At 37.0% G+C, this 17,980-nt stretch overlaps 1 protein-coding gene across 4 annotated transcripts in view; it reads right to left on the reverse strand.

The window, feature by feature from the left end:
* Positions 1 to 17,980, reverse strand: part of LOC120637619 (TLD domain-containing protein 2) — a 185,805-nt gene that overhangs the window by 144,723 nt on the left and 23,102 nt on the right. For 2 of the 4 annotated variants that reach the window (XM_039909515.1, XM_039909514.1), the window contains exon 2: positions 17,241 to 17,464. The exons of the other annotated variants lie outside the window; for them this stretch is intronic. In XM_039909515.1, coding sequence (XP_039765449.1) covers positions 17,241 to 17,374 — 134 coding nt within the window. In that variant the 5' untranslated portion in view covers positions 17,375 to 17,464. The remainder of the gene's footprint in view (positions 1 to 17,240; positions 17,465 to 17,980) is intronic. 4 annotated transcript variants of the gene reach the window in all.

The following is a 17,980-nucleotide window of genomic DNA, read 5'->3' on the forward strand; positions in this document are numbered from 1 at the left end:
CTACATATTTCGAAATGAATCGATGAATATGACCCGTTTAGGAGAATAAGAATACAATTTTAATATTAATTATAATAACAATGATTGTGTTAGATCAGGAGCCTAAAAAAAACATGTCAGCGTAAGCACATAGCAAAATATTTGTACGTGACAAAACAACTGTCAGCAGCCATCAGTTGAAACTCGAGAATGTTTTTAATTCCAGTGAGAGTCGGCTCCACAAAGTTATCTTATCCGTATTCTTTATTAATTAAACAACGGGAGCAAGTGATACCAGACAAACATAAAACGGGGGGCTCGCCTGCCTACTTTTATCTGCGCACTGTTATCTTAAACAAGCAATGCGCAGCAGCGATTACATGACGCGCAGTACATAAAGACTATTTTACAATGTATGAAAGTAAGCTTTAGTTTTCTCAATAACTTTGCATGTGTCAATATTAACAATTTCATCAGGAAAATTAATCTTCACGTGACTAATAAAGGTTGTACTGTCGGCATAGGTATTTCTACGAACATCAGGTTAGACGCACTGATTGTCGCAACTCTAACAATTGGTGTCACTGGTATACAACATGCGTACTTGTCCTCATAATGAGAGTTTTAATAAGGAAAATAATGGACATGATATTTTTTAGAGATGATTAGGTATGTGTTTTAGTGCCAGAATCTTCCGAGGACATTCCGGTGTTCGAGCGCAACAGTCTAAGAGCGTATTTTGGAAAATCTGTGTTGTGATGCATATATAAAAATAAAAAAGGTACGAATGACAGCACACAGATACGTCTGGTTGTAGTGGATCACAACAATCTTAATGGTACATGTTGGATTTCTGCAAAGAAACGCTTCTTCATCACTATAATCCTATCAATGCCCCACGGCTGGACATAAGTATCCCGCATTATGTATGATGTTCGTTATTTAAGAAATCAAATACACTGTCTCATTATCTTTATTCAAACATGCTAACCACAAAACCAAAGATCCAGACATTATCTATAAACATTTTTAGTATTTCAATAAACACAAAAAATGTTACGTGCTGCATCACGTGTAGACCACAAGCGAAGTGTCAGTAGAAACATCCAAAATATAATCGCTGACACAATAATCTCTAGATTACCAAGTCACATTTCACTGAATCGATATTATTCCGATAGTAGGTAAACAAAACAGACGCCTTTCATTTAAAGATATTTACAAAACAGAAGCCTTTTATTTAAAGTTATTAACCAACATAGTTTTCGGATGGTGTATTACGGTAACGGTGATGATACCAACACTTTTAACGAAATGACAGTTCACAGTTTGCATCGCAAAGTTTACGTGGAATATGGAACTAATAAGGCTCTATCGGGTGAACTCGAGACCGCGTGTACCCGAGCGAGAGAGAAAATAGTCAGCTGATCTTCGCACTTCGCTGTGTTTAGTATATTCAATAATTGTCTTTGTTAATTTAATAGTAATTAATAATAATTATTTAGAGGTTAGTGAGGTTAGTGTCTGTAGTTCTACAGTTCCTATGCACACACTCTTTTTCTCCGGGGGAAGGACAAAGTTTTATCTTCTTTCCTCCGAGCATTGGCACACTTGTGGAAACGATATCCAAATTATATAAATGTAGTAATAAACAGGGGTAAACTTCTCCTATTCCCAATTGCCTTGCTCAGGGCTCAGAAAACTGGAAAAAATTTCAAACCGGTTTCGATCATTAACCCTGATATTGGAATAATTTCTGTTAAAGTTTCGGTTTCGTTTTTTTAACCGGTTAAACTGTGAAACCGGTTCTTATTTAATTTCACTCAATCGATTCTAACTAACCGGTTTTACAAACTTGAAATTCAGTTATTTATGTGATTAGCTGCTAAAGCTGTACAATTTATTGTATTTTTGTTCTTTATAACGATTTAGCCACGCACGCGCCACGAACTAGGCAGGCATTTGTCAAAAGGAACAACCGCATCTTGTATAATCCGGTTAATTTTGGTTTAATCAACGTTATAAAATCGTTCGCTAAACGGTAACCTATAGGTAACCATTTCGGTTCGTTCAATTTAACCGGTTTTAATTTAACCGGATAACCAAAATTTTCCGGTAAATTGAAACCGGTTCCGTGCCCCGGCCTTGCTTTGGCAGGTGGACACGTAAATTGTATCGGGGGGTATAACTTTTGTCTCCTGCCTATGGAATCTATATGTAGATATAATGGAATTTTCACTATATCTAGATATAGTGAAAATTCCCCTCCTTCGTCTGAAGTCGGTTAAAAACACGACAGTCAGTCACGAGTCTGTTTACTGTGATACTAATACTTAAGTTACCTCGTATCATGAGACAATGAGATGTTTATCAGTAAATCACACAGGTGCAATATTGTAATGCAAATAGGGAAGGAGAAAACAGGGTGAGATGCGACAAAGGCGTAGATGTGAAATCGATCGGTCGCGGTAGGTGGTCTATGGCGATTCGTTTTGTGAGCCGCGCGTGACTTTACTGTTACTCGTTCAATGTGACGCGACCTCGGGCCGCAAGAGATTGTCACGATTTTAACCTGCGACAATAAACCTTCCTTACCCTCAAAGGCTGTATGTTAATGAGCGTTTCAACCAGGACTTGAAACCCTTATTTTTCCCACAGTAAAGGTACATTTAACAGCCGATTGGCGCAGTGGGCAGCGACCCTGCTTTCTGAGCCAAAAGCTATGGGTTCGATTCCCACAACTGGAATTTTTTTTGTGTGATGAATATGAATGTTATTCAGTGGCTGGGTGTTTGTCTGTATATTATAAGTATTAATTTATAACATACTCTACTATATAAACATAAAAATATTCATCAGCTATCTTAGTACCCATAACACAAACTACGCTTACTTCGAGGCTTGTAGGCGATACATGTATTGTCGTAGAATATTTATTATTATTTATTATATTTAGGACAGAATATTGCAAAAACTTTTAAACTGGTTAATATTAGAGAAAAAAATTTTAAATTAGCAGTTATATTAGTTAAGACCGGTTAATGAATTCTGTAAAAGCGAAGTCGGTTAAATAATAATCGGAAACAAACCCTTAATCGAAATGATGCAGGTACCGAATTTCCGATTGAAACCGTTTCGAAATGTTTACCGGTTTCCAAGCCCTGGAGACCCCGGTGGTGTGTCCATTAATGCGTAGCGATAATGTCAGCTGGCTAGAACGGCGAGGTGCTGTCATCGAGTAGCATTTTAACGCAGACGCTGAACAGATTATCTTTAGTCTCCGCCGAATGTTGACTAAGACTTTATCAAACGTCACTATTGTATTTTTTTAATGCAAGAGGGGAATATACGGGAATGTATGCGAAGTAATAACGCTGTGCTTATTTCTGCCGCAAAGCAGCTTTGCTGTGTTCCAGTCTGAATGGCTTCGTTGCCGGTGTAATCAGAGACACATGAGGTTGAACACATACACCACGGACCCCGCGGAGTGTTGCTCTGTTTATAAGACATGGGTGTCCACTTCCTGTCAGTTACTTCGGTCATATGCTTGACCCGTCAATATTTAAAAAAAAACCTGTCAATACTTCACCTAAGAAAAACCTTTTTCCCTTAATATTTGCCTGCATTATCAATGCTCTCGTGATAAAGCGCGAACTTGTCCATCAATACATAGGAGAGCTCATGTTATTTTCAGCATGATCTGTAATTGGTCGGTGCGGTGAATCGATTATGTGGACCGCGCGTGACTATCCTATTAGGCGTTCAATGTCGGACGACATCGGACCACCTAGATATAAAACCTATTTATTATTTTAATGACGTATTTAGGCTGGACGGGAATGCGGTTCCGTACCGATAGGTAAGAGTGTCGTGAGTATTTGAACCACAGTTTAAAGCCCCATAGAAAAACCTTCCAATGACCTTGAAAATAAAACTCGTGTTCACAGAGATATTATTAGATATATTCATATGTTATATAAGGAGTTGGGTTGTACCCTTATAAGGTTGAAGAAATTATAAATTACATCATACAGATTCTCCTGCCTTCGCGGAATGTAGCAAAGTAAGATTCATTTTTATAACATAATATATGGATTTCCGCAAAGTAACGCCTGCTTCTATCCAATAAATATATTCAGACAATTTTTACTTATCAAAATGATAAACCTATTAAAACTTACACCCTTACGCTTAAAGCCACGAATCTGCGAATAAGCGTGGTTAAGGCCGCAGAACACGCTGGCCGACTGCTTATTGGTGGACTTCTCACACCTTCAAGGACATTATGGATAGCTCTTTGGCATGCAGGTTTCATTTAAATGTTTTTCTTCACCGTAAAGCAAGCGATAGTTAAAAATAGTTATACAACTTGAAACATTTAGAAATTAAACTAAAATGTTTGCAAATGCTTCAATTATTAGTTCAACAAACTTGTAAAAAAAATCGGTTTGGTAATCACCCGGTTACAGTTCCAAGGTTTTCTTTTCAAATAAGTACTTATTTCGCTAATTTCTGAATATTATTAATTCAATTATTGACGGGCGACTGTCGCAGTGGGCAGTGACCCTGCTTTCTGAGTCCATGGCCGTGGGTTCGATTCCCACAACTGGAACATATTTGTCTGATGAACATGAATTTTTTTTCAGTGTCTGGGTGTTTATCTGTATATTATAAGTATTTAAAAATATTATTTATAAAAATAATCACCCATAACACAAGCTACGCTTACTTTGGGGCTAGATGGCGATGTGTGTATTGTCGTAGTATATTTTATTTATTTTATTATACACAAACATCAGAATATACATAAAATATAGAATAAACAACAACAAGAATTGTAGGCATGCAAAGGCGGCCTTATTGCTGCAAGCAATCTCTTACAGGCAACCTCTGACAGAAGGAAAAGCTGCAAGAGAGCGGGATAGTGCAATTATACTACATATAATATTAATAAATATATAAATACATATATAATAAATATATATATAAATACATACATAATTAAATAATGAAAAAAGAAAAATACAAAAAAAACACATTAATTACGATATTTGTTCAAATTACTTCACTCAAAGACAGACAGTAGTCTTTAAGACGACATTTAAATATGGGAAGGGATTGACTTTTACGGATGTCAGCAGGCAAATTATTCCAAAGAACAACAGCCTTAAAAGTGGAAGAGTTACCGAAGAACTTGGTTTTGCAAAATGGGAGTACCAGGCGGTTATCGTGCCGAGATCGGAGGTCAGTATGTGAGGCAGAATCGGAAATATAGCGAAAACGGTATTTAAGGTACGAGGGTGTAACTGGATTATTTAGGATAGAGTACAAGAATGAGAGGAGATGAAGTTCACGACGCAATCTGTACTGACGCAATATATTTCTTTATTAAGGCATTTTCTATTAAGGCAATAAATTGTATTGGAAACATATTTGCTCAGAATTGTGAAGTGAAAATCCCTGCAAAAGACCTAGGTCAAGCGGTGGACATCCTGTGTTTGAGACGATGATGAGTAATGTTTGCTCATGTAGTTTGAAGCCTTTGATCTCGTGGCAAAAGCTGACATCGTCTAAATAACGGCTCTGGCTAAAGTAACTATCTAGGTCCCTTACCACGGCGGTCAAGTAAGGATTCTAGATATTACCGAAAGATCGGTCAATCTAGACGTCTTCGTCGGACCTCTTCATGACTACTCTTACCCTGTTATATGATACCTACGTTATAATCTTTTTTTTATAGTGCAAATATGACGGAACTATCACGGGTAGCACTACATATGCAGTAACATTACTTTTTATTTTAGAAATTTACCTCTGTAATGAAAATGGGTGAAATGTATGAAGGGGTGAAATGGATTTGGTCGGAGTTTATTACCTAAGCTCGCCAACCCACGTGGAACAGCGTGGTGGATAAAAACACCAGTTTAATGTTAGGTTTACGTACAAATTAGCTAAAAACCTTTTTGTTCACTCGAATCTGCGTTCGTTCGTTCTGAAAATGCTTAAATAAAACCACATTTCTGCTTTAATGTAATTGCCTCCCGTATAAAGTTAAATAGTTTTTCCGAAAACAATCTGGAGCGGAAGAGTTCTGACGACGAAATGTCGGCTGAATTGCAAAATATACCGTCATCTGGGACTTCCCGTCAAAAAGGCCTAACATTTTTCGCTACCGACGCGACGTAATAACTCGTTAACCACCGACTCCAATAGAGGGGTTATAACTTTAACGTGAGCGTCTGTGTCTGTGTCTGTTGCATTGTAGCTACCAAACGAACGGATCTATTTTGATGCGGTGAAAGGTGACGCCGATTCTTTGATACTTGACGAAAGCCTTATAATCCAAGTCCCATTGATTTGACTTTGCATTACCTAACTAAACTCTCAGAAAGTCTTAGTTAATATCGTCAGCTCATATCGAGGGTTTTTTTTTCTTTTATATTTTACTTAACGTATAGACAGACTCGTATGACAAAAGATTAAAATATTCTCGTATGCGCCTTTTCGTTGGAAGGGACCCGTGGAAATACCAACAAAAAAACCATAAACTGATGTGAAAATTTATTAGAAAAGTTCTGCGGATTACTTTTGTTGCTCTTTTCTAAGTGGAAATAATAAAGTATCTTGTAAGGTAGCTTAATACGTAACCGTTCAATACATAGAAGCAACTAACTAACGTTTTAAGATTTTTAACTTTGTATGCTCATTTTTATTTAGGTACCTACCTAAACTTTCGTTACCTGTTTGTCTTGAGATCCAGAATAACAAAAAGTTTCTTGCTCTAATACAAGACTGTTCAACTCTTGTATTAGAGCAAGAAACATTAATTTCAACCTACACAAACCTATGCCGGCAGGTAGGTACATGCTCCACAATTTATCAATAACTCTGTATTTTATTACGATTTTACAATATAATAAACTATTACAACAGAAATGCTTTGCCAACATAAATATATATAATCTAGAGCGGAAAAGTGAAGAGCACTTATGTAAGCTGAATTGGGGACACCTGCCATCGTGAGAACAACGTTCGAAGGTCAACAGGTATATTTTTCTTAAGTTGATGGTGAAAAGTTAACTCAATGTTGCAGCGATGGTAATTCCCACTTTGACATAAGGCAACGCCCCATAATGAACATACTAATTGCTATCATACTTTTAGGCACATACAATCTAAACAAAGAGGGATTTAGTTGTTTACCTATCAACATCATTTACAACCCCTATACGGCCCACAATTGAATTGGGCACTGGTCTACTCTAAGACAAGCTTAAGGTCACAGTACCTACCTACTTAGCTCGCTACGGTTAAATACGGATGGGTAGTCTTCTCACGCCTTTGAGAACATTATGTATTAACATTATATATATTGCCTATTATAATGTTAAGGATTACTTAAATGATAAAAAAGCTTGGGTGAGAATTGTTCTAACTCAACAGGTTAATATTAATTTACTGGGAGATGGTGATAACAAAAAAAATACCCAGCTAAGTTTGTTGTGGGCTCTTCTTAGAACAGGGCGCGTTTTGAACCCTCGTAGCTTTAGGTTTAAGTTGGGGTACCAAGTTACAACCATCCCCTTACAATTATGTAAACATTTATGTATGAACGCTTCATAAGTGCCTGTGATAGTCCTACATGAAAAAAGAAATTTTAAATTTTGTATTTATGAAGAAATCTCAGGCATATAGATAGGTTTCTTAACGTTTACCTCTATTAAAACAAGTGATATTTAATTGCCTTAGATGCTGGAATCGAACGGGGCCGAACGATCGAATAGGGCCACCCCGAAAGGATAACTGAAGACCTGATCACTGTGTTATCACCGCTTTTTAAACCTATAAACCTATGGGTATGCAATAGTATCTATGGATCAAGAGGCGGCTCCTATTAGATTGGTAACTAGCAACATCTGAAGTCTTCTGCTGCTGAAGTTTAGATAATTCCTAGTGTTTTCTTTATGGGGCTATCTCGTAACCTAGTTGTACATTCGAGTATCAAGAGGTCTTGAGTACAGTTACCGACTAAGTTTAAAAACGATTAGATTTGTTTTTGTCAAGTTAATTTTGGAGAGCACGTAAAGCTTTAAGCTATCTGTCCGGTTCCGATGCTATTGTGATAATTGTAATGTATGATAAGTACAAAAAGGGTACTTTTGTAATTAGATGGCGATGTCGACATTAAACAACAAATTTCATTTTGTGTTTTATTGTGCTCTCAGTATATATTAGTGGCGACGAATTCGATACGAGTTAAAATGCAGATCGGTCGTATAGCGGAGTGCTATTGAAAAATATGAAGAAATAAGCATGACATTGGTTCTGCTCCGAAAGAGCTCGTGTCACAAAAAGGTCTACTAAAAGCCTGACCAATAGCGAGCGCCCTAATTTAAAAGGATGAATCTAGAAACCCGTATAGAAAGAGGTTCAAGAAGTTCAGTAAACCCTTTAACTTCGAACCTCCGATAGCAGATACCTATCACTAGAAGAAGATAGGTAGCATATGAATTTCATAGCTTGGATAAATACACCGAGTTTTCAGTGTTTAACTGGTATCCCATACGGGGTTTAATATTGTATATGGGCCAAGGGCGCTATACACAACAGAACGAAGCTCTACAACAAAGACCGCCCCGAGCATGATAAGCGATGCGACTAACCCCCCCGGAATTAGCAAAAAATAGAGTTAGAGGCCGTCGTAAGTTTCCGAAGCGAAGCGACGATAATATATAAACGATAAATAATTAATTAAACCATTAAGGATAGTGTAACAACTAACACAACTTACAACGTACAAATATTGGACTTAGCGGAATTAAATTATATTTTATATGTTTAGATTATAATAAACAATATTTTAAAGTATTGCCAATCTACAATTTATATCATAATATACGTATGTACAAATTATCCTAGTAACGAAAATAATTTTGGCTTGAACATTATTTTGGGTCTAAGTTAATGGTAAGATGAGGTCACCCTGTAAAATAAACTATAACAAGGTATTCAAAAATCTAAAATAAAATTTAGCAAGTGGTTCAGGAATCTTGAAGAAATCAGTTTGAATATTAAAAGAGTCGTTTGTCTGACGTTAAAAAATAATAATCTTAACATATTTTGACTTTTGACGGCCGACTGGCGCAGTGGGCAGCGACCCTGCTTTCTGAGTCCAAGGCCGTGGGTTCGATCCCACAACTGGAAAATGTTTGTGTGATGAGCATTAAGTGTTTTTCAGTGTCTGGGTGTTTAAATGTATTTTCTAAGTATTTATGTATATATAATTCATAAAAATATTCATCAGTCATCTTAGTACCCATAACACAAGCTACGCTTACTTTGGGGCTAGGTGGCGATGTGTGTATTGTCGTAGTATATTTATTTATTTATTTTATTTTATCAATGAACAACAGCATAACAGTTTTTACAATATTTGTAACGTTCCATGAATCTCGCGACTGTCTCTGGGACTAGAATAGTGCTTATATGCAGATCTAAGTCTAGCCTACTTAAAACCCACTAGCCTACTTTCAGCCATTGCTTTACACTTGAATATGTTATGATTCAAATGTAGGTATTATAATACAAGCTTTATTAGCGTCAGCCCGTGTATTCGTCCGCATATATTATGATATGCAAAATGATAGCAAACAAAATTTCTGAGAATTTAAAACATCTATCAATTTGATTTAATTAATGTGTGGATTCTAGTGAAGCCGATTCGTAGTTGATTTCGATATCCTAAAAGGGACATACATCCAAAATTTTGAGTGTTTTCATGTCCCGAATGAAATGAAAATAACATGGTCCCTACTTTCCGATCCCCAAATTAACCTATTGTAAGTAGTTTTTCGGAATAAATTGTTGTCACTCTATAATAATGGTTGGGAACAGCACGTTTTTAATTAAAAAGGCGTTAAACATGCCACGTTATGGAGTCCTCCGGTAGCGGAGATGCTCGTTAGCTTGCTGTAAGGGCTTTTACACGCTAACGTTTGATACGCGTACCGTATTGTTGAACCGACCGTAACAGTGAGCGTGGTCTTATGAGTCCGAAAGTCCCGGGTTTTGATACCCGGCGGAGGCAATTTTGAAATTTCTTTGGTCTGGTCTGGTAAAGGGTTTCGGCCGTGGCTAGTTAACACATCACAGACAAAGACGTGCCGCTAAGTTATTTAGCGCACCGTTACGATGCCGAATAGAAACCGATTAGGAGTATAAGTATCCTGTATTTATCTATGTCTATCTCATAGTTAGATATACCATCAGGTGAGGTGCAGCTAAGGGCTAACATGTCGTAGAAACAACTGTAGTTCTCCAGAGGTCGTAAAAATCAAGTATTTTTTTTGAGAAAATTATACAAGACCACATCAAAATATTTACAACAGGCTACATTCGCTATGTATAAACGATTTTGACTTCATTCAGTATGGTTAATTCAAGTTTCAATGTTTATAGAAAGGTTTTTATGCAAGCGGGTTTTTTTTTTTTGTTAAGTCAACCCCCACGTCCCGTAAAATACGCTCGCACTACGATAAATGTTACGAAACCTTATTTATTAAGATCCGTTTAGGCCGCCGGGCCGATGGAGCTTCGATAATGGAGGCCATACATACATAATATGTAGGATACACGCGTAAGCATTACACTCCTGGCGCAGTTGTGTAATAAAATACCGTTAAGGTAGCGTAATATAACTGCTGGATCCCCCATTTGAGTCTATTCAAAACAATACGTTTATCGATTCGCTAGTAGTGGAGCTTTTTGACGGCCGAGTGGCGCAGTGGGCAGCGCACTGCTTTCTGAGTCCAAGGTCGTGGGTTCGATTCCCACAACTGGAGAATGGTTGTGTGATGAACATGAATGTTTTTCAGTGTCTGGGTTTTTATATGTATTATATTCATTAAAAAAATATTCATCAGCTATCTTAGTACCCATAACAGAAGCTATGCTTACTTTGGGGCTAGATGGCGATGTGTGTATTGTCGTAGTATATTTATTTATTTATTATTATTTATTTTTGTGAAAGAGCTCGCCTGCGGATGACCACCAAGCTTATTATTGCCGCTAAGCAGCATTGTTGCAATTCTGTGTTCTGGCCAAAAGGGAGACATGTACGCCTCAAACCATTGGATATTAAAAAAAAAACTTGCCAAGTTGCATAAAAGATAAAGTCATCTAAAAACATTTTCTTTTCTTCTTATATGCTAGTTACGAGTATGCTAACTTTCGAATACTTTTATTGCTTACTCTGTCTTAAAACCCTAATACCCATTTCCATCTTTCTTTGGCCGATAGCCAATTTTTCTTCATCTTTTCTTAACAACCATGTTTGGCACCCATATACTAGAGATGGCATTGTAGACTAGCTAAAGGCTACGGTAAAACCTATGCGTTTATCCCGCGAAAACGGTAGCCTACAAATTTGCTTCCTAAATGCAACCAAACACAAGGTTGTTTATTTGCAGATCATTGCGTGTTTTGCATGCTCGCAAGTTTGCACGCCAACGCGCACGTAAGCTAAATGCGGTGAGATGGCTTCAGCTTAACACGCTCGAAGCACGCACATAAACCGCTCTGTGGAGGCGGTCTTAAAGCGGTGGATGAAGGTAATGTACACACGTAAGATATAAGTGTTGCACAAGGCAAATATTAGCTTGTGCCTTCGCCTACTCCTGCGAAAATTTTGTGTCGAATTAGGTACACATTTATGTGCCCAATAACTTGTTTATGCTATGTGTGATAAGATTGTACTAATTAGTAGTAGTACAGCTTTTTGTGACAGGGCTCGTAGTCAAGCAGATGTGTTACGATCTGTAGGGCGTGGGCGTATAGTTGGTACATGAGGCTTAAAAGCTACGCTTTTACAACATGTCCTAAGGAAATTCTTGACCTACCAATGCAAACATTTAAAAAATTTGTAAAAACGCATCTAGTACAGCGAGGTTACTATACATTTGATGAATTCCTCAATGACAAGGTAGAATGGAAGCAGCCAGCCTCGCTCTCATCTCCCGCAAGATAGCAAAATGATTGTAAATGTTGATGTTGGAAAAGAGCAACTACTGAGTTTCTTGCCGGCTCGTCTCGGTAGAATCTGCTCTCCGAACCGGTGGTAGAGTCACACAAACATGCATACTTGACGTTTCAAAAGTGCTTATAAAGTAGGCCTACTTGAAATAAATGAATTTGAATTTGAATAACACATACGCCTTAGACTGATGGACACAGGGCGGCAGTTTGTCTTGCATGCGCTGCGAAGTATTGTGCTGTTTATAGGTCATGGTTCACTTTCACATTGAAGACCTCTCTGGCACAAAGGTGAGCGCTGTGAATTTAAGTAGGAGGTCCCGGGTTCGATTCCCGGCAGGTGCAATTTGGGAACCTATAATTTATGAATTTTCTCTGGTCAAAGACGTGCCGCTAAGCTATTTAGTGTTCCGGTGCGTGCGATGTCGCGTAGCAACCGATTAGGGGTGAGATTGTAATCAAGGGCTTTAGTATGTTTAGTATAAATGTAGTGGAATAAAAAATTAAAAAAATATCACTTACAATCCTTGGTTAGCTGATTGGACCGTCAGTTATTACAATAAAAATATATATATGTGGTGAATGGTGATAATATAACCGGGTCCGACGGCACATCATCGGTACATGAGAGTCTTCTCCAATTTTCTTTCATTGTCTCATGAAAACAATAGGGGTATGAATTTAATGTAACTGCCGTACCCTGCAGTTATTTTAAACCCATGCCTGTTAGAGGTATCTAAGAGGTTTGCCTGCTTTCATCTTGACTGCAACGTCACTTGCCACCAGCAGTGGCGTGCCTAAGGTTTTGAGTTTGAGCAAGCCCAGTTACCTAAAGGACAAATTTAACTCTTCATGATCTCTAAGTCACAATGCTTGTTGTGCTAAATGACAAACAATATCAACAAATCTTTGAAAAATACTAGGTACGATTAAGTCAGCACGCGAATTATGATAAAGAAGTTTCTATGCAATGTTTGCCAAAATTAAAAAGTAATCATAGAAATCCCAAGTGTTTCTTTGAGTTCTGCTCTCTTTAATTCTTATGATGCCTGGTAATTTATGTCGTAACCAGCCGCGTTCCAACCATTCTTTTCATTAGAAAAAAAATATGCAAAGCCAACAAACAATTTTTAAATAAAAAGAATTTACCTGTTGTTCGCCAATTATTTTTGATTTCGTCACAGAAACAATTTCCACACAATTGGAGCTCATATTTAACAACATTTACTATAATTTGTAAGAAAACAAACCAGTAAAATTCACCATTCAACTCAAAAAAAAAAAACATAAAAAACTCCTAACTAGGTACTTACTAATCAATAATAATGAATCTGTCAAGTGTCAACTAGTTGTAACGCAAATAATAACACGCGCGAAGTTGTTTCAATTAGCTCGCTGGTCATCTTCACTAACTTCAACTCGCAATCTGGCATTTGATCTTCATACTAAATTATTAAATAATCTAGATTGTCTCTGCTAAATACATTGAAATTTCTATGAGAGAGAGCAGTAAAATAAAAGCCCCGTATAAGCAAATGAGTGTGAGCGAGACAAAGCGGGACCTCCGATCGCGTACGAAGACACGCGAAGAGCGCGATAGTGACAGTTCGGCGCGGCGCCGCGGCTGGTTGCTACCACAGGGTCTACCTGCCAGAGTAACGTAGTGCTTGCAGTAAAGTAGACAAAGAGTATATGCATTATTAAGCAAAAGTTAAAAAATTGTATTTATATCCTCTTTGCTAACAAGTTTTAATTATTTTGTTAATTTCATTTCGGAATAGTCGAGAAAAATTTAAAAGAGATACTTATTGTAACGCAAGCCCGGCTTTTCGGCTTGTATGGTAGTACCGCCACTGGCCACCAGGTGAGATTGCAGTCAAGGGCTAATGTGTTGTGGAATTAAAAAAAAATAGTTAAGTAACATGGTAAGGAAGTACTTACCCTGTCGTCTATGAGAGAGTCATATTTCCAGTAATGGGATGTTAAAAGGTGGATGTTTTCAATTACATTATCGTGTTGCATAAATGAAACTCATTTTCATTATACGTTTTTTCAACCGCCAATCGCAGGTCTTGGTTTTACGGTCAGTTTAGCATAATTCCAATTTGCCGACAGCGATACATTACCAATTGCATATATTAACTACCTTTAAAACAAAGTAATTCATTTAAGGATTTTATCTTTATAAGTCGCACATTCCATTTAGCATTGCATTTTTATATAGAAACACCTGTTTAGCAGATATGATGTATCGTAACGTATGTATCTATATTTTGTTTTTTTTTAAATAAGATAACCGTATTAAATGGACAGCACTATTTCTTGGTAATCGGTATTATAATACCTCTAACCAGTGGTGCAAGCAGTTAGTGTCAAGGGTCCAAAACGCTTTTCACAGATATATGTAATAAAGCCTAAAAAACGTTTTTTGTAAGTAGAATAAAATAATATTTTAGATTTTATAACGGGGCGCCGAAAATAAATTGTATTCAATCCTTTTTTTTTTAATTTATACCCGTACAAAGCCGCTGCGTGTCGCTATTACTTATTAAAACCTAATATACTCTGAGTCAGTGAATGTAAGTAGAGTTATAATGTTTATTATTACAGACTACTATTTATACTATTATTTATATGAAATTGAAAGGGTAGGCAGTGCATTTGTGCATATAGGAAATGCACGTCATTGATTACATACGATGCACAGCCTAAACAAGAAGAATATAACGTGGGAGATCCACGAGAGCGCAACAAAAAAAATGAAGACACGAACCCTTTACAAATATTCACATTTAAAATGTCGTCTTGAAGACGCCATATTAATTATTTCTTTAAATTATTGCCATTGCCACTTCGGATGATGTAGGGGCTTCGAAGGCTACTTCTATCTGTCCAGATATTTTAGAATTATGGAGGATTAAGAGAAACAAAAAAAAATATCTAATTAATAATTAAAAAACGTCGATCCTGGACGATACATGGATAAACGGACTATGCTTTCAATTTCGGCTTTTAAATAGCCTCCGTCACTAAATCTCCACTTAATCCTACATTAAGTCATTTAAAAACTAATTATTTTGAATACTTTATAAAATCTCTCTGCTATTTAAATGAATATACGAGTAAACTTACAAACTCCGTTTAATTTCATGTTTAACTGCTCTAATTCACTTAGTAAATTCTTGAGTAGTAAGTTATACAACTATAAGTACACTCAAGTAGTAAAACTAGAAGCAAGAGCAAATAACAGGTCAAATGGTACAAACATTGAAAACAAATTAAATTTAGATTTATTTGCGCTGGGAGCGAGATCTAGGGACAAATTGGATTCCTAGACTGCAGGCACGCGTACCGCCTCTCCTACAAGCTTCAAACAAATTGAATATAAAGCCAACTGATTTTAAAATACCTCTGCGAAGAGAACTACCTAAGAAACTTAATCAACAGTAGGTACCTGCCAATCTACCGACTTAAACCATATTTATCAAACAAGTCCGTTAATAGATAGACTGCCAGTCAATGCATGATTTTTCACATTGCAAAATGGCTCCTTAAAGATGCCATATTGTTTTTTTTATTCTAAATTATATCCAATGTCACTCACTCATGTAAGGATTCTAAAAATACTCCCTAGAACCAATGTGTGCTGGCATCTAGTAGTAATGGTGGTATAGGAAAATTACATGTATGTATACCTAGATAGGCACATAGGAACACACCCGTACCCTAAAAACAAAAACTTTTTTTGGGCATTCGTCTAAATAAGTTAATTTGAATATCATCTATGTTAACCCCGTTATGCCTTCAATTTCAGTTTACCGAAGCCAAAGTAATGAGCAATACTTATCGGATTATTCCAATAAATCTAAAATAAAAGAATTTGTGTATAATGTATAAATGCACTGTGACTTATCTTAGTTTCTTATTTTTTCAGACACAAAACCGGCTGAAATATTTTGTCTGAACGGGCAACAGACACATTTAAATAGTATCCAAACATGTTCACATATTTTCATCACATTTGAGTATAATATTTAAAAAAGAATTTCTCTTTTGACACTTTCGCCCTCAATACGTCTCGATTCCTCAATAATAATGTCATTTCGCAAAATTTTATCGGAAATATCAAGCAAGCTTGAAAACACGCAATAATGATAATGTCACTGAAGATTACAAATCGTGAGGACAGAATTATCTCGATACGCACTTATAAAACCGATCTACTTGTTAAGAAGCCACCGGCAAGAGGATGCGAAGATAAGGAGAACAGTTACAAAGCGTGCCCTTAAGCGTTTTCGTGCGACATATACAAAAAAGGCGCATATAAGGCGCTGTGCAAACGTAAAAACTTTTTGGTATCGAAAAGAGACGCAGCAATAGGAACATTTTTTAAATTCTATACAAGTACATATTTTGTATATATTGTATTTCCATAAAGGTATATATCTCATATTAAATGGATGGCATTATACGTTAACGCAGCGACTATGGTGTTGTAGTACATTTAACTCCACTCGAGAAACATTGATCGGCGATCAAAGCGTTCTTCAAGTGAAACTAGAAACTCTAACGCTCGAAGTGACGACACGAGCAACATAAATTAATTTTCATAGCACTTATATAGGTAAAAATTTTGCTCCACATAATTGTCTGGCTAAGCCATCCTACTTAAAGGGCCATAAGGCGTATATTACATTTTTTTAGAAACTATACCCAAGTTGCGGTTTAAGAAATGTATTGTTTTCATAAGAAAAATAAGTTGTCGACCGATACACAGTCCCTGTGGCGTTATCTCGTTGTGCAACTCAGTTTACAGGATGATTTACATAGTAACTTAATTTGATATCCACCGAGGTCCGAGATACAAAATAGGCCTGCCAAAGTTATCTCTCGGTGACCTTTCACGCATTTGAAATGTCACAATTATTGATTTTCAAAAACTATACCTGCGCGGCTATACGAGTTAGGTACTTCCGTATGCTCAAGACATTAATTATATGAAGTTTCACATAATTAATGCCTTAAGCTGTGGTGAGGCACCTTTGTCTAAGTACAATATAAAGTTGACGTAACCGGACACTGAAACCGCGGTCTCCTGTGAGGGTGTTCCGTTTCGATAACACAAATGCGTCTACGTTTACATAGCGCCTAATAGGATTAAGGGCTCTCGGCTCGACGTACTCGTAGTTCCTGCGGATAAAAACTTTTAGCATAATAATAAGAGCACTCACTGCCAGTGGAAGGGTCCGGTGATGCCCTCCTTGAGGCGGTCCTTGAGGGAGCGCTGGCGGGAGGGGCCTGGTCCGGGGGGCAGCATGGCAGCCCCGGGCGGCACCGAGGACGGCGCACGTGCGGGCGACGACATCCCGATATTGTTAAGTTGCGCGGACGCACTACCAAACCCGCTCGCACATTAATATACCACTGAACCGCCAAGCACCATTACAAACGCGCGCTGCAACATAGACCACCCCAAGCGACATAAATAAACGTGAAGCTAAGCATCACAAATTACAAATAGGCACACGAGTATTTGAAAGCTACATCGATAAAGATAGTAGTACAAAATCTAAGATTTCAACCGCAGATATGCTCATATGCCATGACAACTGTGTCAATATTTTCATGGCTACTGTCAATCAGAATGTAATATTAGCTAACAAGCTGGAGGCAACAACTCTAAAATTAAATTAATTCACATTCAAATAGTCAAAACTTTTAAAGTTTTAGTGAAGCTTTGATTATTTAAATTAACTAGAACTTATACAATATCATTAACGTTGCATAAAACGTGCATGGTCCTTAACAGGAATAAATTTTGTTCGCGGACATCTTTGTTATAGCATTAAAATGTACTAGTGTTTTTTTTCATCTCGGTAAAAATATTAAAATACCGTTACTTGTGTTCTGTATGATCACCAGTATATCATAACATCACATAGTATTATAATACTACTAGAATTTACATTCC

Source organism: Pararge aegeria, chromosome 4, assembly GCF_905163445.1.
Source record: "Pararge aegeria chromosome 4, ilParAegt1.1, whole genome shotgun sequence".
NCBI classification, from domain to species: domain Eukaryota; kingdom Metazoa; phylum Arthropoda; class Insecta; order Lepidoptera; family Nymphalidae; genus Pararge; species Pararge aegeria.